Below are 24,284 nucleotides of genomic sequence, written 5' to 3' on the forward strand. Positions count from 1 at the left end.
TTTGCGACACAATCATTCTTATGGTTAACATCTTGAACTTGAGAGCTTTGACTGAACGGTTTAAGCCTCGAAGATCTAAGATTGGACGCAGCCACCCGTCCTTCTTGGGAACTAGGAAGTATCTGCTGTAATAACCTGACTCTTTCAAGAGGGGGAACATGCTCTATGGCCCCTTTCTCCAGAAGAGATTTCAGCTCTTGTGACAGTGATGTCGCTTGCCCCGGCTTCACGGTAGTGGAGACCACGCCGTTAAACTAATAAATTGGATACTGTATCCTAATTCTACCATCTTTAGAACCCACGCAGACACCCCTGGCAGTAGTTTCCATGCTGCCAGGTTCTCTGAGATGGGCACTAATTTTGATATTTCCTTTTGAGGGGATGTTAGGTGTTCCGCATCCTGATGTGTTACAGGAAACAACAGAATACCTAACATTTCGCTAGAAACCGGGGAAGGAGGGTTTACATGGAGATGTCGAGAAGGGGTGGGTTTTAGGTGTAGTACACGCCCCATACCGAGGGGGGCCATCCCCACAGGGCTGGGCACAACGCCATCAGGACTTCTTCTTTTTCTATAAAATAGTCCTGAGGTCTTGCCCAGGAGGTTGCTGTGGGCAGCGAGACGGTTCCCAATCTTTACGAGGGGGAGCTCGACTCGCCATGCTTTGCTTTTGCACCTCCCTTTTTGAAGGACCGGGTTGGGGTTGGGTGGCTGACGGCCCGTCCCCCTGAGTGCGGTGAGGAAGGAATTGCACGAATGCTTCCTCAGACTTCTTCACTTCCTGAAAACTGTTGACAACTGTGTTGACCGAGTTGCCAAACAGGCCGGAAGGTGTCACTGACGCATCAAGCATAAAGACGCAGTCTTTGTCTTTGATACCAGTGAGATTGAGCCACAGGTGTCTCTCCGTGCTGACCATAGCAGCCATAGAATGGCTGATAGCATAGGCCGTCTGCTTGGTGGCACGGAGAGACAGGTCTGTGGCATGACGAAGCTCTGAGAATGCTTCCTCATCGATGGTAGTACCCAAACTCAAGTCCTTCAGCAGGTCAGCATGATACACTTGCAACACTGCCATGGTGTGCAGAGCAGCACCAGCCTGACCTGCATCTTAAAAAGCTTTACCCACAAGCACTGAGGTGGTTCTACAGGGCTTTGTGGGTAGGGTAGGTTTCTTTAAAGACGATGCTGATCCAGGCGAGAGATAGCTTGCAAGCGTCTCTTCGACCTTGTGGTATACCCCATTCCTCAGCACCCACAATAGTCGAATAAATCGACATTGAGGGCACAAAGATCAGGGAAGTATACGTTTTTCTAACTTTTCTTATCTTCTAATTTTGAGCGTTTGTAGGTCTCTTTTTCCTGTGGCCAGTCTAGCTGTAATCTCACCACAGCTCGAGTTACTACCTCCAGTAATTCCTCAGCAGCTTTATCATCACGTGAGGAACGCTCAGAGGCAGCACACTCAAAAAGAGATTCGTCATCCCCCACGTGAACTGAAGAAGCACCGGAGTGCGCATCAGGATTGCGCGGGTCAGGTGACAGAGCAGGCGAAAAGGCAGGACCCATCCCCCGCTCGTCAGCCAAATCCATTTGCGAGCCCCACGAACGTAAAGTGGGTGCTGACTCTTGGAAATGAGCCAAATGAGAGTGAAGCATCTTAACTGTGAAAAGATCACAGTGCTTGCACTCGCTGCCTTCTAATACAAGAGCAGCGTGCTCTTCCCCAAATAAACAAAGCAATATTGGTGTGCGAATCTAACTCCTAACAATTGTAGAGGAAAGAAAGATGACAGAGCTTGCTTTTTTTTTTTTTTTTTTTTTTTGCACACAACTTCACAGAGTGGCCTCTGAAGACAAAAGACCTGCACATCTAATTATAGCCTCGCTTACAACGCATTCCAATGATGTCACGCAAGGCTATAAATATAGGTCAATTTCACTGATATTGTTTTACACATATATTCACAGCTGGTCATGACTAAAGACGTTCCCATAGCGCTGATCAAGCATAGCTTGGAGTGTAGCCTTTGAAAGGAAACTTACCATCCAAGATACTTTTTCTCTCTTGTGGCATACTAATGAGTGACAATGCCATCTTTAGTACTGCTGTGAAAGTTTATCTCAAAAAGCAATAGTGGTCAACAGTTTGTTTTTGCAATTATAACCTCCATTGATTTTCTCCATAGAGAACTTCATTTTTAATCAGAGAAATCTTCAACCTAAATTCAATGGAGTGTGTTAACAAACACATTTGCTTTTGTTAACTCTATCGGTTAGGTTTGCATTAGGGTTCTGGGTAGGTGATATGTTATTTTCAGAAGCGATAGTGCCACTCACCAGACATGTAATTTCCAAGTTGCTGCGATATATAGTATATAACAGTAAACGTAATAAAACATTGTCAGATTTGTATTCAGGCCGGTGGAACCCTGAGCACAATGGCAGTATTGCAGGTCTATCAGGCTGACCTGCTGAAGGACCTGAATAACTGGCACTGGGATTGTTGCCTGAAGCAGTCGACGAACTGTGCCATACTACAGATTTGTCTCTCCGGGTCACTAAACAGATGCAGGTCTTGACACTAAAGACTGCCTGATGGCCCGGGGCTAGTGTGGACGATGCTTGGGACAGTTGACGGAACTGTCACTTGCCCGCTCAGTCCAGTGCTGCATTGTATATATATCTCGTAATTGTTCTTTTAACAATCTGACGTTATTGACTATTTCCCACACTTTACAAAGCCAAAACAAAATCACAACCATAGAGTGCACGCATACAATACATGATGTAGTCTAGTAAGTTAGACGAGTGGTAGACGAGTGGGTTTAGAGTGCAGATTTTCACTGCGTGATCTAGTCTATTAAAATGCATTTAGAATGCCCTCAAAATTCAAGATAAGTGGCAAAAATGCCCCTGTATGTCTTTTATATTTATATCATTTAATATTGTTAACCAATATCACAAAGAGTGTAATTTTTTTCTCCAAATATCAGAATGATAACAAATGTGATACTGATTTTATACATGAGTTTAATAAACAAGAAGTTAGTAATAAGAGACTTACATTTCAGTCACCATATTGCCTGTTTTTGTCCTTTTTCACCAACGAAAATGGTTCCAAACAAACCCACATCCTGCATCTCTGGGTAACACACAAAGTGTTTCCTTACTGAATGAATCAGCTTTTTGAATGAATCGGTTGGATGAATGATTCAATGAATCAATTATTAAGGCAGACAAATGCTTCGTTCCTGAATGAATCAGCCGTTTGAATGAATCGGTTGAATCTCAATGATTCACTCATTAACAGTGCCTTGCTGCCACTTAGGCAGGCCTATTTTATTGGTCAATTTTATTTTATGTTTTTTTTTATTATTATTTTATATTTTTTATTTATTTTTTTGGGTGGGGTCAGTGAAAAATTTGGCACAAAATCCTTAGTGTTGAGCCCTGAGACGGCTATTGCCAATGGTCGCTTCATGGCAACTATGGTGGTCTTCAAGAGGCATCTCTGGCTCAAGTTCCTGGACACAGGGTCAGAAAGCCAGTGTGTCTGCCTGTGCCCCCATCAGAAATAGCTTGAAAGAGCTGTTAATAAAGATTAATAGTTCAGTCCCCCATTTCTCTGCCCTCACCCTCTGATGACAGTTTTGGGGCACAACAGGTTGTTTCATTTGCTCTCCTCAAGTTTGTAGAGTTTGAGGCATGCAAGTGCGTCATATACCCGGTATATACTTTTACTTCGATATGCATCCAGTTTTTGGAGCTGACGAATGGGAATTATTATTATTATTATTATTATTATTATTATTTATTTATTTATTTATTTATTTATTTATTTATTATTATTTAACTTGGCGGCTATAATGTGACGAGGCTCTGGTGAGGTGCGAGCATGTCGTTACATAAAATATTTGATTAATATTTCCTCATCCGCAATTTCCACAGTGAAAGAAGAGCCACTCAACATCAAATGAAAGTCAATGTATTGAGTCACTGTCCATTGAAGGGTATGATGTGGCATTAAATGAAATATCTTCCATTAAATCAAAACAAAAAATGTCCATAAGTGCTGTATCATTAAAATCCACTTGATATTGACATCTTTCCACAAAAGGCCTCACTAGAACACGACTTGAACTGAACAGACTTGACAACTCACCAACAGCGGGTTACAAACAAACAAAGCTAGACAAGATACAATGGTAAAATGAGTTCTTTATACACAAAGATAATGACTAAGAGGATACAAACTGACCAAAATACCAAACCAAAACCTACTCTATATATATATATATTTTTTTTTTCCCCCAGATATTCTCACCATACATTGGTAAAGCAAATTAAATTAAAAGAATAAAACTAAATGTGATAGGGGTTTTTCAAATAGGCAAAGATTAATTAATATTTCCAAATGTCTGCATAAGTTGTATGTCCTATCTATTGTCACATTGTGACTCACAGAGGATCAGAGGGCTTGTTTTACATTAGATTAATATTCTAAAAGGTTTTTCTTTCTTTTTTAAATTAAACTAAAACATGAAAATCCTCCTCCAGATTATACTGTCAATTTCATTTTTAATATTTGCTTGACATTTGAACAGAAGGTCAGGCTCATTATGTCAGCGTGTAATGAACAGAAATGGGAGAACATGGAGTTAGTAAGGCAGAAAATAGTGGTGGCCAAAGATGATTTTATTTTATTTTTTTCTCTAGTCTTAAAACAAGACCTTACATTATGACTGAGACATAATGCACATTGTTGTAGATTACAGTGTATTAAGATGATATACATGATACAAAGGTTTTTAAAAATGAGATTGTTTGACAGTGTACTAGTTTTTTGTGATATAGAATAATCAGGGGTCTCACAGTATTGGAAATGTGGAAATATTAGAGATTTTTTTTTTTTTTCAACGTGATTTTTTGATGTCTGGAAATGTAATATAAAGGAGTAAAATTAAGAAAATTCCAGTAATTATACATTTTTCTAATGTTGCTTTGCTCTAAAACAAGGATATTCCATTGAGAGCAAGAAGCAACTTGGTTAGGGAGGCAAGGCAAAAACAAAAAGGCTGTTACATATTGTTTAGAACTATGTTGCATAGGCCTGGCCTATAAATTGTGAATGAGGGTTTATAGTATGGGGCTGTTGAATAATTGATTCTGATTGGTGGACAAATGCAACTATTTTTCAAAAACCTGACAAATGTTTTAAACCATCTAAACAATATCTTGTGGTGTGGTAATCGTAGTATACGCAGAATAATTGTTAACACTTTATTTTTACAGTGTCCTTGTTACATCTGTCACATGAACTTATTGCAGTAATAACAGTTCATTATGCATAACTGCATGCATCTAACCCTAAACCAAAACCTATTCCTACCCCAATCTTATATTAAGTACTTGTTGTTAATTAATATTACTCAAATGTATATTTACACTGTACCAAGTACACCTTAAAATAAAGTGTAACCAAATAATTGACTCCAGGCTATTGACTTAATAGGAAAGCAGAGCTCCGACATGCAGCGCAGTTATGCTTTGAGTGATTAAAGTTTGAATCATGGTCCATTTCAATCATGTCACCCTCTGTCTCATCCACTTCCTACATATTATTCATATATTATATATGCAGAAGGTATATATTAACATTTTAAAATGTTGCTAGGTATTGTTATTATGCTGCTAGCATTGCTTATAGGCCAGCGAGAAGTGCCTAGTTTTGGACATATTGACACATTTTAATGGAATTTGTTTGTATGCTTTAGGATGTTGCTAATATGTTTGTCAAATTGATAGACACATCCAGTAATTTCTTACGTGCAGCTAGGCATTGTTCAGTGTTGTTAGAATGTCACTAGCATGTTTTAGCATGCTCCTAGTGTCACAGAACCCTTGTTCCCCTGGACTCCATTTCCCAAGATCCTCCTGTTCTCCACACCTGCACTCACTTCCCTCGTCATCTCCTCATCATCACGGATCACCTGCACCTGGACTCTATCATCTGCACTCCCTATATAATGCACTCACTCCTTGTCCGTTCTCTGTTTTGCTTAGTGTATGTTTGGTGTTCCTTGCTTGTGTTTATTAAAGTACGTCTCTAATTGTGGAAATCCGTATCTGCCTCATCTCTCTACCAGCATACTGTAACAGTAGTGATGGGCAGAGCGAGGCTTCGTGAAACACTGAAGCAGTTGAATCAAATGTGCCGTGATGATTCGAGGCTTCGAAACAATCTGACACTTGACTCCACGGTGACCCCTAGTGGTCAAAAGAGTGTAAATGCAACAAAACTCAAACTAAACATGCAGTAAAAACACCTTTTACAAATATATTGCAAATGTTATATTGAAAGTAAAATCTATTAAATGCAATTAACTAATTCTCTAATAAGATTAGGCTACATATAGAGTGACTGTATATCTGTTTTTTTTTTATCAATTTTCAAGGCTTGTTTCTCTGTTCCATGGCTCAAGCTAAACAGGCCAATAAGGGATTAATAACTACCATTATTCATTTTAATTATTCTAATGTCTAATTAAAACATCTACAAATTTATAAAACTGATCAGAGATCAGGTAAAACCCATAGACACATGTTCAATGCTTCTCAGTGAATCTGCATGATTCATGGGTTAACTTTATCATCGCCCTCTACCGGTGAACCACTGAAATTTCGAACTGTTTTGAAATGTTTCGAAACAGTGAGGACGTAATGAAGCCTCGTTTACTAAAATCACGTGACTTTGGCAGTTTGATACACGCTCCGAATCACTGATTCGAAACAAATGATTCATGAAGCTTCGGAGCTTCATGAAGCATGTGTTTCGAAATCGGCCATCACTACGTAACAGAAGAACGGACCTTAAACCGACTGGATTTCCACAGAAAGAATGGAGATCTTCCCCAGCTCACTGGCTCCAACTTATCCCATGCCTCTCTCTTCCCTGTCAGCTGGCGAGTGGCTCATCGGGCTCCTGCAGGTAGGTCGTTCGCTGGAGAGGTATGTGGAGGAGTTCGTTGAGCTCGCTTGTTTGTCCGACTGGCCTGAAGCACGTTTGATCTCCCTGTTTCCGGACGGACTAGATGATGAACTCGATTACCGATTCTCCTTAAGCGAAACTATAAATTCCATTTTATGGTTAAATGACACCAAATTCGTAGTTGATTGGGTTCAGGATGGGTGTCTGTCTCTGGTCCATCCAGAAACATGGTTGGCCGGGCCAGTCAGTCAACCTCCGTCTTCCTCCGCATATCCCTCCAGCGAACTCCCTGCCTGCCCCACACGGAACCCACACTCCTCCACTGGGTCCCGTAAGCGGAGGAGGAGGAAGCAAGCCGCTCCAGTATCCCCAGAGCCCGCTCCAGTATCTCCAGAGCCCGCTCCAGTATCTCCAGAGCCCGCTCCAGTGTCCCCAGAGCCCGCTCCAGTATCTCCAGAGCCCGCTCCAGTATCTCCTACGAGCCCTCAGCTCCAGCCGCCGCCTACGAGCCCTCAGCTCCAGCCGCCGCCGCTGAGCCAGCCGCTCCAGCCGCCGCCGCCGAACCAGCCGCTCCAGCCGCCACCGCCGAGCCCTTTATTATGATGAACTTTGCTCTAAAAGTCCCAAATTCAAGAACTGTTTACCCTCCCTGCCTCCCTCTCCTGCTTCCTCCCATGTGTGTCTACATCACTGAACCTTCACCTCAAGCCCCCTCGCCCAGATCTCCACCTCGGACCTCTGGGCGATTACCTTCACCCCGGCTCCAACCTCCCTCTGCTCCACCGTTGTCCATCAGTCCTCCAGTATCACCAGTCTCCATCCTGCCTCCACTCACACCTTGGTCATTCGTCAGCCTGCCCTCCCCTCTGGACTGCACTCCTCCGTCTCCGCTCCGTCACTCCGTCCCTCGGATTCAGTTGGCCTCCTCACTCCCCCCGGTGTTCGTTTTGTTGTCTGTCGCCTGTCTCCTACTGCGGCCTTCTGGAGCACCGGCTGTGCTTCGGTCGGCGGAGCCTTGGTTTCCGCCATCTCCCGCCGGTCCTTCACCGCCTCCTGGGCTCAACGGCCCTAAGCTTTCGGCCCCAGACCAACCATGGCTGCCTTCGGCTCATGACCCTCCATAGCTGCCTTCGGCCCCTGACCTGCCATGGCTGCCTTCGGCCCCTGACCCGCCATGGCTGCCTTCGGCTCCTGACCCGCCATGGCTTTTGAGCCTGCCCTGGAGACCTCCACTCCAGTCTGCTCTTCCCCCTGCTCCGGCTTGAGGTCTCCAGGGCGCCTACCGGGAGGGGGAGGTACTGTCACAGAACCCTTGTTCCCCTGGACTCCATTTCCCAAGATCCTCCTGTTCTCCACACCTGCACTCACTTCCCTCGTCATCTCCTCATCATCACTGATCACCTGCACCTGGACTCTATCATCTGCACTCCCTATATAATGCACTCACTCCCTGCACTCCTTGTCCGTTCTCTGTTTTGCTTAGTGTATGTTTGGTGTTCCTTGCTTGTGTTTATTAAAGTACGTCTCTAATTGTGGAAATCCGTATCTGCCTCATCTCTCTACCAGCATACCGTAACACCTAGGTATTGTTACCATGTTGCTAGCATGTTTTAACGTTTTATATATGTAGCATGTTCTTTGGCATTGTAAGCTTATTTAATGCATATTGCTAGGGGTATTTTGTATGCTGCCACTGTGTATATTATATATATATATATATATATATATATATATATATATATATATATATATATATATATATATATATATATATATATATACATATATATATATATATATATATACATACATATATATATATACATATATATATATATATACATACATATATATATATACATACATATATATATATACATATATATATATATATATACATACATATATATATATATATATACATACATATATATATATATATATACATACATATATATATATATATACATACATATATATATATATATACATACATATATATATATATATACATACATATATATATATATATACATACATACATATATATATATATATATATATACATACATATATATATATATATATATATATATATATATATATATATATATATATACATACATATATATATATATACATACATATATATATATATATAATATACACAGTGGCAGCATACAAAATACCCCTAGCAATATGCATATATACACACACACACACACACACACACACACACACACACACACACACACACACACACACACACACACACATTATATATACTTATATCCCACCCCCACTCACTCACATTCAGCAGGGAGTGAGTGGGGGTGGGATATATATGTATTACTATGGCAAATAACAATACCTGGTAACATTTTAAAATGTTAATAGCATGGTAAAAATGACTAGACACATGCTAAATCATGTTATCTAACATGCTTTGAATGGGAACATGTTAAAACATGTAATTAACTATGCCTGACAATATGGTAGAGCATGCTATCTGTCACACTGGGTTATATACAACGGAAAAAAGGGATCCAATTACATCAGTCTTTGTTTTATTTAAATAACTCAAAATGCTAGATACACACAACACAGAGAAACAAGGTAACATTGACAAGAATGGACAAAGAACTAAGCAAAACTGAGGATATAATACACAATGTGAAAATGGAGAACCAAACATGACACTGGTGAACATAATCATAGAGGAGGGAAACAAAATGAGTAACTATGGTAACTAAAATTGGACAACCTAAAACCATGACAACAAATGAAATGAAAACGAAACACAAGTGCTGACCGGCAACCTCGAATTTCAGATTACTTTTTTTTTTTTTGCAGCACAGTCACGGACCTGCATGTAAAAATCTAGATGCAGATCATGTACTCCCCTCATGTGGTTCCAAAACTGTATCTGTCCAAAAACACTTGAGATATACAAACATACATACTTCTTTAATTTAAATAATGGTTTATATTCACTTTGTTTAAAAGCTGGCTAATCTCGGATCATCATGCTTCAAGACTTTTCATATTGTGCATATTGCACATATTTCATGTTGCTATTTATATTGTCATATTGCACACATTGCACTTTAAATATACATGAATTTGCATATTTTACCTGATAACATGTTTTTTTCTTAAGTTCATTAGGGCATTTGGGTAACACTAAACCATGCTAAAGATAACGTACTTTGCTCATAAACACTGAACCTTGCCATCACTTTGTTTCATAGCTGAATTCATAGCTGAAGATAACATTTGACAAGGCTGCCTGTTCCATAGTGACTTTAATTGAAAGTAATGTATTCTGTGTTGTCATACATGCTAAATACTCAAAGAAAAAATGTGGTAAAAAAGACAGCTGCCTGAGATTTAAAGTCAAATAAGCAACCAAACAGCCTATACTGTGAGAAAACGTACTCGGTTACTAACGTAACCTCGGTTCCCTGAGATACGGAACGAGTACTGCGTATGGGGAAAGGTCTCCCTTTTTCCCCGCTGCTGAAGCCTTTTTCAATAACGCAGTGTAACTGCACCGTCATTGGTTCACTCATAGACAAGTTGTTGAACCAATGGCGGCGCGGCATAGCTGCGCGGCCTATGGCGACAAAGCGCGCGAATATTCCCGCCGAAATGGGCGGGGTATAGGGCTATATAAGCAGGCGTTTCGCCATAGGATTTCAGTGTCAATCGACTGAAGCGACGACCCTGAGCCGCAGCCTCGTGGCACGGCAAGTGACGCAGTACTCGTTCCGTATCTCAGGGAACCGAGGTTACGTTAGTAACCGAGTACGTTCCCTTCGATACTTCACTCGTACTGCGTATGGGGAACGAATTCAACCACGCCGTGCCACGGCTGGGAACGATATAGCTTGCATTTGGCCACCCAGAGGGGGCAAAAGGACAAGCGGAGGCAAAGCCTAACCGAACCCATGGTTACACTGAAGGAAGATACTTCCTATGGTGGCGTGAAGCGGGACCTGTTGGAAGCCGCTAATCACACCGACAGGACCCGAGCTTGTAAGGTCGGGACATCGAGGTGATAGAACCTGACAAGGTGGACGGCGAAGACCAGCCGGCCGCCTCACAGATGTCTTGGATGGAAACTCCGTTGGACCAAGCCCACGAGGAAGCCATTCCTCTAGTGGAGTGGGCCCTGACTCCTATGGGGCAATTAGTGCCCAGTGAGGAGTAGCACAGGTTAATAGCATCCACTATCCAACGGGAAATGCGTTGTTTCGAGACCGGAGACCCTTTGGTGCGGCCGCCAAAACAAACAAAGAGCTGATCCGACAGTCTGAAAGACTGTGATCGGTCTATGTAGGTCCTCAATGCCCTGACTGGGCAGAGTAGCTGCAGCTCTGGTTCGTCCGCCGAGGGAGGAAGAGCAGAGAGCGAGATGACCTGAGCTCTAAACGGAGTTGAGAGCACTTTAGGGACGTAGCCATGCCTAGGTTTCAGAACGACCTTAGAGTCACCAGGCCCGAATTCGAGGCATGCAGGGTTCACAGAGAGGGCCTGCAAATCGCCAACACGCTTTACCGATGCTAGTGCTAGTAGCAGAGCGGTTTTTAGTGTTAGGGGCCTGAGGTCGGCTGAACCCATTGGTTCAAATGGGGCTCCTTTCAAGGCCCTGAGGACCAACGAGAGGTCCCAGGAGGGAATAGTGAGAGGGCGAGGAGGATTCAAACGCCTAGCACCTCTCAAAAAACGGATCACGAGCCCGTTTCGTCCCACCGATTGGCCAGCAATAGGAGCGTGGAACGCTGCAATGGCTGCTACGTAAACCTTAAGCGTGGAAGGAGCGCCCCATTTCCAAGCGTTCTTGGAGGAAAGACAGTATGGAAGATACGTCACTCTCCACAGGGTCTATGTTGCGTGTTGAACACCAATCAACAAAGACTGACCACTTCTGGTCGTAGAGGCGCCTCGTAGATGGGGCTCTAGCCTGAGAAATGGTATTTAGGACGTCCTCGGGGAGGCTAGTCGGCTCCCATCGAGGGACCAGAGGTGCAGAGCCCAGAGCTGCGGCTGTGGGTGCCAGATTGTTCTGTTTGCCTGAGAGAGGAGGTCCCGTCTCAGGGGAATCGGCCACGGGGCTCTTAGAGAGAGCCTGAATAGCTCTGAGGACCAAACCTGGTTCCTCCAGAGCGGGGCCACCAGAAGGACTCTGTGCTGGTCTTCTCTGATACGCCTGATGACCTGGGGGATCAGTGCGATCGGAGGAAAGCATAAAGGAGCGTGCTGGGCCATGTGTGGGCCAGAGCATCTACTTCCTTCGAGAAAAATGTTGGGCAATGAGAGTTGTCTTCTGAGGCGAAGAGGTCTACCTCTGCCTTCCCGAAGAACTCCCAGATCGTGAGGACCACTTGGGGGTGGAGCATCCACTCGTCGGAGGGATGTTGCTCCGTGACAACATGTCCGCACCCAGATTGTTCCTGCCAGGAACATGAGTCGCTCTGAGCGACTGAAGCCTCGGAAGAGCCCATTCCAGCAGTCGTTTCGCCAGAGCGCATAAGCGGCTGGACGAAAGACCGCCTTGGTGGTTCAGGTATGACACCACCGTCATACTGTCTGACCGAACTAGAACATGACGTCCCGTCAAGTAAGCCTGAAAGAACTGAAGGGCTTTCATCACTGCTAGCATCTCTAGACAGTTGATGTGTAGATGGCTTTCCTCGTGGCTCCACGAGCCGAAGGCCGGTCTGCCCTCGCACACAGCGCCCCAGCCCAAGTTGGAGGCGTCTGTTGAGAGCACCGTCCTCCGTGAGACCGCCTGTAAGGGGACTCCGCGTTGGAACCATACTGGATCCATCCAAGGTTTCAGGGCTAGAAGACAGGCCCGATTGACCTTGAGACATAGGCGGCCGTGCCGCCATGCGCTGGGAGGAACCCGGAACTTCAACCAGTACTGAAGAGGCCGCATCCGAAGAAGGCCTAGCTGCAGCACCGGGGAGGCGGAAGCCATCAGCCCTAGCAGCCTCTGGAAAAACTTCAGAGGGAGATAGGCTTTGTTCGTGACAGATGCCGTGAGCTGCTGAATTGCCAGGGCGCGCTCTGGCGAGACTACTGCCGTCATACGGACCGAGTCGAAAACTGCTCCCAGAAACGAAATTCGTTGAGTGGGGCATAGCGAGCTCTTGGCTAAGTTGACCCTGAGACCCAGGCATTGTAGATGGCTGAGGAGCACGGATCTGTGGCGTTCCAGCTCGTCTCGCGAACGGGCTAAGATGAGCCAGTCGTCGAGGTAATTCAGACCCCGGATTCCCATCTGTCTCAGAGGGGAAAGCGCCGCGTCCATGCACTTGGTGAAAGTGCGGGGAGCCAGAGACAGCCCGAAGGGCAGGACCGTATATTGGTATGCCACCCCTTCGTATGCGAATCTCAAGAATCGTCTGTGACGGGGGCTATCTGGATGTGAAAATACGCATCCTTCAGGTCCAGCGAGCAGAACCAGTCCTCGGGGCAAATGTGCGCGAGGATCTGCTTCAGCGTCAGCATTTTGAACTTCCGTCTCATGAGGGAGTGATTCAAAAGCCTGAGGTCTAGGATGGGTCTGAGACCGCCATCCTTTTTGGGGACCAGAAAGTAGCGGCTGTAAAAGCCTGTCTCGCTCTCTGACGGAGGAACCATTTCCACAGCTCCTTTTTCCAGCAACGACATGACTTCGGCCCGGAGGACATGAGCGTCGTCCGGATTGACCGATGTTTGAAGCACCCCGGCGAAGCGGTGGACGTCGTGCAAACTGGAGCGAGTAGCCCTGGTTTACGATCCCCATGACCCATTCTGACACATCGGGGATGGCCTGCCAGGCCTCGGCCCGAGTGGCTAGGGGTTGAATAATGTTGGGTGACAGACCGCCGTTGAGAGGGTCGTACACCGCGAGGGGTGGAAGAGGAAATTTGCTCTTTTTGTGATGAGGTAAAAATTTGTCCGCCGTGAAAACGGCGTTTGGAGTGGGCGCAACAGGTGTGGGCCCAGCTGTCACTTGGAGTATGTTTCCCACGCCCGGAAATAAACGAGGCGGAGGGGAAATTACCCGTGGGAGCTTTTGGGGTGGTCCGGTCGTAACGGGACGGTCCCCCATCCTCTTCCTGTCCGACGAATCAGGACGACTTCGGAGGCACCGGGTCCAGCACAATCCTGGGCCGGGGTCCCTGGCGCCTCGGGAAGGGAGGGCGCTTCGCAGGGCGCGAGCGCTGGCGATGCTCCTGGGGCGGCGCTGCCTGTGTTGCAGGTGGGGCTGGTTTGTTCTGCTGAGCCGGCGCAGTCCTGGGGCGGCTAGACGCAGAAGCGGAGCTGGAGCGCTTAGGCAAGAAATGCCTCATAGCCTGAGACGATTTCTGCGCGGCAGTAAAGCGCTCAGTGAAGCCATCCACTGCAGGCCCGAAGAGACCAGAAGGCGAGACCGGGGCGTCTAAGAAGGCCGTCTTGTCTAGGTCTTTGATCTCCGTTAGGTTGAGCCACAGGTGGCGCTCCAACACGACCAGGCTGGCCATGGAACGACCGATGGCCTGGGCCGTAGCCTTCGTAGCTCGCAGGGCAAGATCCGTGGCGCTGCGGAGATCTTTGAAGGCTGGCGCGTCGATTCCAGACTCATCCAGAGAGCGGAGGAGTTTGGCCTGGAATGCTTGAAATATGGCCATGGTGTGGAGCGCAGAGGCAGCTTGGCCCGCCGAGGTGTAAGCCCGTCCAGCCAGAGTAGAGGTGGTCCGACAGGGCTTGGAAGGAAGGGCCCTCTTCGTCTTCCAACCCACAGCCGCGGGAGGACAGAGGTGAGCAGCCACCGCTTCATCTAGGGGTGGCAAGCGCTCGTATCCCTTCTCCTCGGCGCCGTCGACGGCGGTGAGGGCGGAGCGGTGCGTAGTGTGGAGGCGGGCAGAGTAAGGAGCGCGCCACGACTTCGTCAGCTCTTCGTGGACCTCAGGAAAGAAGGGCGCTGAACGCTGGCGAGGTGCTTGGCGGCGGCCTGGCAGAAACCATTCGTCCAGGCGGCTGCGAGACGGCTCCTCTGGAGGGGCCCACTCGAGGTCCAGCTCTTCAACGGCTCTAGACAGGATGCGGAAGAGCTCGGCATCCATGCCCTGGCCATGCTCGATGGGTTCCAAGGGAGGCGGTGGAGCGGGGTCTTCCGGCTCGCCAGCCCATCCTTCCGCTTCGGAAGCCGCAAGAGACATGGAGTCGTCTTGTTCTGTCGTCTGTTCCCCCGAATGAGACGAGGTCACTCGCTTCTGCGGAGGGACGCTGCTCAGGGCGAGAGAACAGAACTGGAGAGAGTTCCCTGGGAGGAGAGGGCGAGGCACGCGGGGGCTGGGCCGGCGTGAGCTCGCTCAACTCCTGGCGCTGAGTCGCTCTACCCCGCTGTCTTTTCCTCGCCGGACCGCGGGAGGAAGGAGACGGGAGGGCGCGGCGGCGAGATCGCCCTCAGTGAAGAAGGCGACCCGCGAGCGCAGGGAAGCGAGACTCATACACTCGCAGTGCGGGCATGAGTCTCCAGCGAGCGCGCCGTCTGCGTGGGGCTTGCCCAGGCAAGCGACACACTCGCTGTGTCCATCGTCGTCGTGCAGGGGGGCCCTGCAAGTACCACATGAGTGGCGGGGCATCGTGAGACGCCGCTGCCGTGAAAACGGCAATTGGGTGGCTCTTTTAGAGCGGCGAGGGCCGCGGAAGCTCTTAAAGCGGTGAAAACCGCTGGAAATCGCTCTTTAGAGCGGCGTTTAAGCCGCGGATGAAGCTCTCAGGCGGCGCGCCGGATGGCGGCAGGGGGACGCACAGGAAGCGGCCGGAAGCGGGAAGCGGGAGGCGGCGGCTCGGCGACGGCGCTAGAAGCTGCAGTCCGCGAGGGCGCCGGCGCTTTCTTCCACCGGCGAGTCCAGGCGAGTCCGCTGCGGGAGCCTCTTCAGACGGCGGCGAGAGCAGAAGGCGGCGAGCTTCTTCGGCTTCAGGCGGAGATCAGCGAAGAGAAGTAGATGTCGTCGCTGAAGGAGAAAACACTGAAATCCTATGGCGAAACGCCTGCTTATATAGCCCTATACCCCGCCCATTTCGGCGGGAATATTCGCGCGCTTTGTCGCCATAGGCCGCGCAGCTATGCCGCGCCGCCATTGGTTCAACAACTTGTCTATGAGTGAACCAATGACGGTGCAGTTACACTGCGTTATTGAAAAAGGCTTCAGCAGCGGGGAAAAAGGGAGACCTTTCCCCATACGCAGTACGAGTGAAGTATCGAAAGGGAACACAATGCTTTACATAAACAGGGTCAAAACTTGTATGTATATCCATATTCTCTAAGACAAAATGCAGCATAACACTTTTAATTGTACAATTACAGTTCTTGCAAGCCAATGCAAGGACTGTATATTCATAGTCCTCAAAAACATTTTAGTAAAAGTTTGTGCTAATCCTCAACCAAAAGTGAAAAGTCTAAGTCAGTTATTAATGTTCACTAAAATCTCAAGTTATGTCTTTAAAATCAAAAGTTACATAATACATATTTGCTGCATGAGCATAGACAAATATGCTATTGAAAATGGACATTGCATTGATGCTCACCTTTTAGTCCTAATGATCAGAATGTCACTGCCAGTTGCAAAACTATATGTATGACAGAAGTGAGAAGATCCTTTTTCTTGATTGTTCTTTTTCCGATTTTTGATCGATTGAGCAATATTTCAAGGAAAATGTTTATTTGTCCTCAAAGTCAGCCCCGGGCCCATATGCAATTTTTTTTTACGGGCCCCCCTTGTTTTTTCCCAGGACTTTAATATAAATAAGATATTATCACTAACATGCAGACAGAAATGGTAAAAACATTTATAGGAATGATAAAACGGCTTTTCAACAGTCTACGTTTGAGTTCGACCGATACGACTCTTGCTTTGGAGTTTCAGAATGATCATAGCATCATTTCAGATGCGATGAGTCCGAAGATTATTCTAGTTATGAATGAATTATTCTGTCTTTTTTTAATGCACGTTTAATTCCTAATAAATTTACTATAAGTTTCTTCTCTAAATATTTTTCCATCACGTTTTATGTGCATTTTATTTAGTTGAATAAAGAGTATCCACCCCAACGAGTGTACGAGTTACATTTATTCACATCTTGTGCAGTATCTTAAAATGTGCAGACGTAGTCGTTTTTTCAGAAAACCAATATGACTCATTTAAAATTCTGTACTACTTACATTACTGCATGCATACGTTTTCAGAAAGTGAATACTGGTCAAATACAATAGATCATCGATAAGACATGGCATTGACCATTTGTGGTCCATTTATTAATATTCTTAATGATTTTCAGTACATTTAACATAGATAGACTATATAAAGTTATTGACAACATTATTTATATTACACTTCATTTTTCTGAACATGTACACGGGTTCTCTCTCACGCACAGACGCACGTGCGAACCTTTGAAAGTATTTAGCTGCGTTCGGCGTGTGCGCTGCGCACTACCTAGTGGACTTCTGTTTTCAAGCACTCAATTCACTCTATTATACAGCATGGGCTGTTGTACAGTAGGGCTGCACTATATATCGCATGAGATTGTCACGCGCATTTCGTCAGTAAAGCCGGTTCCCTGATTACCGTTAAATCTCCATCACCTGCTTTCAAATGGAGCGGCATTTAATAGACAGAGCCGTAGATCACTGAAAAGCCACGCAATATCGCGTTCATTATCGAAGGCGATTCATCTGCGATATGAACGCGATATTGCGTGGCTTTTCATTGAACTACGGCTCTGTCTATTAAATGCCGCTGCATTTGAAAGCAGGTGATGGAGATTTAGCGGTAATCAGGGAACCGGCTTTATTGATGAATTGCGCGTGACAATCTCATGCGATATATCGTGCAGCCCTATTGTACAGTACACACACATTGTCCATGCCATCACAAAAATTGGGCTGCACATGAATCGGTAGTGCGGTCGTCCGCAAACACTCCTAATGACGAAAATTTCACGATGCGGACAGTGCGCGGACGCCCTAAGTATAGCCTACTTTGGGGTAGGCCGTATAGCGGGCCCCCAGTCCGCCCAGGCCCATATGCACGTGCATACCTTGCATGCCCAGACGCTACGCCACTGTTTGTCCTAAAAAAATTTGTATGTGACAAACAATCTTTATGAAATCCTCTCACTTGGTTCATTTTTGAAAAAATAGCCTCTAAAGATTCTGAAATTCTGGGCATCTGCTGAATGCGAGGCGTGACCAGCCTAATGAGGAACATTACTAGTCACATCTAGTAATGTTTATTGTGTCCATCCAGCAGATATGGGTGGGTTAGGGTTTTAACCTAATGCAGTTTCAAGCCATCTCTTTAATGTCAGGTAGCTCATTTACTCCTGCCAAAAATCACTCACATTGATTTATTCTCTATTTGTTTCTTTATAGGCTGTGGAGACTAACCTGGCCTCCAAAGACAGTCACTGGGTGTTTGTGAATGAGGTAAGGGAAGGTTTATTTTTATCTTTTTCATGTTCAGGTGCTTTCTTCAATTAGTTCACTGTGATGAATGAGAGATTCAGCTAAATGATCCGATCATCCCATCACTACAGGTTATTAAGAAACAAAAACATGGGAAACAGATCAACACCTATAGACTGATGATATCTGACCAAAAAAAAAAAAAAAAAAACACACAAAAACTTGCTGCCAGATTCTGGAAAAATAAATTTTCCAAAAAGTAGTACAAGAGGATGTGGTGCTGGTTCTTCAAGAGTCACTCTCAATCTGTCTGTCTGTTAAAAAAAAAAAAAAAAAAAGTCATGTATTTTACAACACCTCAGCATGTGATTCTTAGTAAGTGGGGGTCATTTTTTAGGATTCTTTACCTTAGCTAAGTCTCTGAAATCCTGACACCTTGCATTTCTGAGACTCCAGGTAGGTTGCAGTTCTGGAAAATGGTGGCGCTGGAGATTGAAGGGATCCTAGTGATTTTGCACTTAATTCTTCACCTTAATTCTTTATTTTTTTCTGTACTTAACGTGTCTTTTCTTCTCCACCTGTTTTTGTCTGACCCTACTGACCCAAAATTTCACTGTGCATTGGTTATGCCTTATCTTTGCAATGTCTAGTATTGCGTTAGTATTGCATCCTTCTCATGTGCATTTAATAATTTTTGACTTTTCAGTCTGAGTTAAATCTCTTTTTTTGGCTCATTTTGCCTGTAAAGGAAAACCTGCCCAATAATTATGGACACCTAAATATAAGGTGTTTTTCATTTCCAGCCTTCATGAATAATTATATATCATTTATAAATTATTACATACATATTAAATTAATTGTAGTTAGTAAAGGGTTAGTTCACCCTAAAATGAAAATTGTCATAATTTACTCCCCCTCAAGTTAAATATAAATTGTGTAAATTTATTTGTTCTGCTCAACACAAAAGGGGATACTTTGAAGAAAATTTGTAACCAGGCTACTTTGGGGTACCATTGACTTCGATAGTAGGAAAAACAATACTATGGAAGTCAAGGGTGCCCCACAACTGTTCAGTTTCCAACATTCTTCAAAATATCTTATTTTTTGTTCAACAGAACAAAGAAATTTATACAGTTTTGGAACAACTTGAGGGTGAGTAAATGATGACAGAATTTAGATTTTTGGGTGAACTATCCCTTTAAGATTGATGTGATTTGGAATTGGTAAAATATGCTTGGAAAAAAATAAATGATCAGAAAATCTACTTTGTGCACAGTGTAGTTGATTGTATAGTCATTATATATTCATGAAAGCAGTATCATGAATAATGAATGCCTGAACATACAGGCAAACTAATAAAACAGTGTAGGATGAGACTAGTATTTGCAAGTAGGAAGTGGTAATGGTAGTGGATCAAATATATATACAGTATAAAAATGATTAAATGATGCAGTTTTATTCAACCCACTGAGAAAAGGCAGTTTAAAAGGCTGTGTCTGTAATTATATAAACAGAAGCTTCAAATACAGCAGACATTGCACCCTAGGGAGAACAATTCCCAAATACTGCAGCCATCATAACCAGCACAAAAACATTTGCCAATCATCTTTGATGCATGTTAAAGGCAAATTACACAAGGGTAGATGGTGTTTAATCGATCACATGTGATTGGAATTTTATCATGTAACTCAATCTGTGAGTTGTGGAAGCCCCAGATTTTGTTTAAGTTAATTGTGAAGGATGATGCCTTCCTGCTAAACATGCTGTGAAGCACCACATGCTGCTGTTACATATTAAAGTCTCATCCTGCTGACTATACAATGCATAGGTGTGATTGCAATTGATTAAGAAACACCATATTGTGTTCTTTTTTGCCCTATGCATATAATCTTACAAGCCATGAGTCTAAAACATTAGATGACACTAAACAAATATGCTTAAGAAGTTTCTCTTCAAACTGTTACTAAAAGTGTAATACAACTTAAAGGGAAAAAAAATCTGTGTATTAGAATATGTCCTGATAACATTTTTTTTTTTTTTTTTTTTTCCGAGAAAAAAAAAAGGGAAAAAAAGAATGGCTATCATTGTATCATATCATTGTGGTACATTTTTACCACAATTTACAGAAGACACCCTCTAAAATATTCAGTGTAATGGTAACAAGTCAGTTTAGGTTTCGTTTTCACTGTGTTCTGTTTTCATTGTTATGGTGTGTCTGTGTTCCCTAGTTCCGTTCCGTTAAAGTTTGGATGTAGTTATAGCTTCCCTGGTATTCTCCTGGTCAGCCAGTACATCGACCCAGCCTCTGCTGGTTCCCTTCAGTCCCTTGGCTTCCCATCTGATGCCACTCTACGGTGTGGAATTGCCTCTGCTCTTCTGGTGTAGTGATTTTGGACTAGCCTCACTCGAGGGTACCACAAATTTAGTGTTTTTTGGTCTTAAATATTAATATTAATATTTTGTATTGATATTAATATTGAGTCAGATGATTCCTTCCAATATTTTCGGGGCACCAGCCAAGTCTTACCTTGACAATAAAGAACAATCATGGAAGTTTGTTGACTGAATTACAATTATATAAGTTGGAGGAAGTTCATCATCTGACCAATCTGAAGGATTTGTGAGATATCGTTAACTTGTAGAGCCTCTTGCTGTATTACCAACACAAGGAAGACACAAGTGTAATAAATGGATTTTATTAACAAAAGTATAGACAAGAGTAACTAACAACTACTGAATGGATAAAGTGCAAAAAGATTAATAAATGCAAGTGAATGAGTAGGATGTTATTATGGCAGTTACAAGTTAAACTTATGGAAAGAAATAGTTTCTCTAGAAGAAATATGGTAAACCTTATTCTGATTTCAACAAATAAACAAGAAGATTATTTGTTATTAACTGATATCAGCTATGCAAAATCTTATGCAAATTAGGTAATCATATACTGACAATATGCACTAATGCCAAGGTCTCTAGAAAGGGGTTTGGTAAGTGATATCTGCCTGGTCGTGCTGAATCCAAGCGGTGACATCTTCTGCTGGTTGAGCTAGGCAGCGTTGTATTGGGAAGAAAGGAGTTCAAAATCTGTTTCACAGCCTTGAACACAAAGTACTTGTGATTGTTGAACTCCTGGAGCACAGAGAAGGTCCTTTTCCTGGAACACGCAGAAGAAGCCTTGAAGAAGCCTTGAAGGTTCTGATGTCTGTGCAGACGATGTGCAGACGATCCTTATTCTCTGGAACACGCAGACGGACGGATCTTTAGATTCTGAAGTCAGTGTAGATCTGGGCAGTCTGGAACACACAGATCTGGAGGATTTCTGATGAGAGGATTTTGAAGTTGGTGCAGAAGATATCTTGAAGATGGGGTGCGATGAGCTTGTCGTCGTTGTCTCCGTTGCAGTTTTCAAACTCCCCAAATTAACTTCTTGCAGAACTTCCTTGTTTCTCTCTTTAGAGCTTCAGAGTCTTGAGAGAGCAACTTCACAACTGTGGAGTTGGACTTAGCTTAGCACATCTTGGGACCGGGACTAGAACAGGAACTGGAGCATGAAACCAGAACGGGAAACTGCAGCAACCCAACTGGAACAATTCTTTGTCTCAGAAACAAGTCTTTTAACCTGTCCCGAGAAGGAGGGAAATGCAAATTGGCATCTTTCAGATACAGTGTTTTGACTGTTTGATGCTGTCAGAGGTGGCCACTGGATGGCCCCCCTCTTACATGAGGTTAATTTGCATATCTTAAAGTTCATGTTTAGGAACAATGTCCTTAAGGTTTTTCTTATGCATAATTCACTTTCCAAACCAATTTCAGATTAACCTAGGCATCGTGCTGAAAACATAAAGACCAAACATCATTTTACCTGTGCATTAATGTATACCTTAATAGGCAAGTTTGTATATGTTGCATGTACACAAACAACACTCATTAAGTATATAGAGTTCTGATAATAGAAATGGAGAAGATTTGCCCATTTTGTCCACTTTGTGTCTATTTTGTGTCCTTTGTGACTTCAAGTCACATGGCAAACTTATTTGGTGAGTGGAGTTTAGTTCAAAAGAAGATCCCCTTGCGGCATCAGCCGCAAATCCCATCACTTCACCTTGGCCCGTCGACCTGTCAGCTCCCTCCCTCGGCTCTACCAGGGACTATCGTCCTTACGGCTCCACTGGGCTTCCTCGTCCCTCCAGCCTGACCTTGGTCAGACATCTCTCTGTCTGTGCCACGGACTTCCGAGCCATCCACTGTGCTCCGTCTCTCCACCCCTTCAGCTCCAACTTGCTCAGCCTTCCCACCGGCTCCACTTCAGTCCTCTGGCACCCTGGCTCCACCTTGGATGCTTGTCACTGAGGCTCTGCCTCGGCCTCCAGGACTATTGGTGTTAGCCGGTCCCATTTAAGAGAGCTCAGAGCTCAGACATTCCTCTAGCCTTGCCACAGCTAGAAGCTTGCAGCTCTGCGCCATCTCTGGAGATACCCTGCCAGAACATCGAGCCATAGGTCAAGCAACCATCAGCAGCGCCTGTGCTAGAGGATCCTGCGGCTCCGCCTCTGGCCTCAGATCCCTTCACTCCATCTCGGTCTGTTGACCTGCCGGCACTGTCTTAGCTCCTCCCACCTTCGGCTCCACCAGGTACCCTCTGCCTAGTGACTCCACTGGGGTCCCTCTTCCCACCGGCTCTCCCTTGGTCAGACGTCGCTCCACCGGTTCCATGGACATACGGGCCGTCCACTACGCTCCGTCCCTCCTCTGCAGTGGGCTCCTTCCTCACTTTAGCATCACCTCTGTCCTCAGTCTCACCAGAGTCGCCCCAGTCCTCGGGTACTCTGGCTCCAACTACAATGCTTGTCATCATAATATTGCCTGAATATTGCTGATTGTTACCTGTTTCAATTATATGATAAGTAAACGTTTGTTGGAACCTTACTCTTCGATGTCTTCATCTGCCTGCCTGCCTGCATACACTGTTAGGCCCCGATCAGTGAAAAGCGGCTTTTTAAAATTGTTTTCTATTGGCAGTGAGCGTACTGTTTATGTGCCCTGGGCACCTCGTGTTTTAGCCGCCTGTTGCGCCTTGCGTTTTTGCAGGAGCGCCTGGAGTTGGAAAAAAAAAAGCAACTCTGAACAGAAAAGTGCCCGAAGTAATTCGTGTTTTTTTTCCCATTGTCCCATTGAATGAATGGAGAGGTGGACCTTCCGTTGTGCTGTTGAAAGTTTATTGTTGCTTGGGCACTGCAATGATAAAGGAGAAACTTGTTTTGGCTGTCGCTGGTTACCCGGAGCTGTATGACTTCACAAACCGCAAGTAAATAATATGACAGTTTAACAGCAAACCAAAGAGCGCTTGTGCTACACTGACAGGACAGCTGATTCAGTGGTTGCCTAGCAACATAAAAACCGTAGCACACTCCTCTCTTTCTTAAATCAACCAAAAAAAAAAAGGCAGTGCGGTGCACCTCGCATTTTCAGACCTGAAAAACATGTTCTGTCTGATCGGGGCCTTAAAGTGCCTTTTGCCCCATGTTGGTGAGCCTTTTACCCAGCCCGGCTCATTAGAAAATCTTACCTGTGTCAACATTTTTGCAAAACGCAAAATATGATGCGTCATGTACATTTTGCGACAGTTTCAAAGCTATAAGCATGTTTAGTACAGATGAACAGATGAACGTGTATATGGCAACGTTTATTATGTTGGAGTTTGTACGTATCACTGCAGTTCTGAATTGAAATGTCAAGTGAGTGCCTCTGAAAGCTCAATGTTCTGTCACATTTAATAACATACACCTACATTAAACCCTAAACCTACTCGAGAGTGTTAAAAAAAGCAAATGTGACATAAAAAC

At 44.6% G+C, this 24,284-nt stretch overlaps 1 protein-coding gene across 1 annotated transcript in view; it reads left to right on the plus strand.

Moving 5' to 3' along the window:
• Positions 1-24,284, plus strand: part of grid1b (glutamate receptor, ionotropic, delta 1b) — a 486,415-nt gene that overhangs the window by 393,955 nt on the left and 68,176 nt on the right. The window contains exon 5 of the mRNA XM_067369520.1: positions 18,409-18,462. Within this exon, the coding sequence (XP_067225621.1) occupies positions 18,409-18,462 (54 nt within the window). The remainder of the gene's footprint in view (positions 1-18,408; positions 18,463-24,284) is intronic.

Source organism: Chanodichthys erythropterus, chromosome 19 (assembly GCF_024489055.1).
Source record: "Chanodichthys erythropterus isolate Z2021 chromosome 19, ASM2448905v1, whole genome shotgun sequence".
NCBI lineage: Eukaryota > Metazoa > Chordata > Actinopteri > Cypriniformes > Xenocyprididae > Chanodichthys > Chanodichthys erythropterus.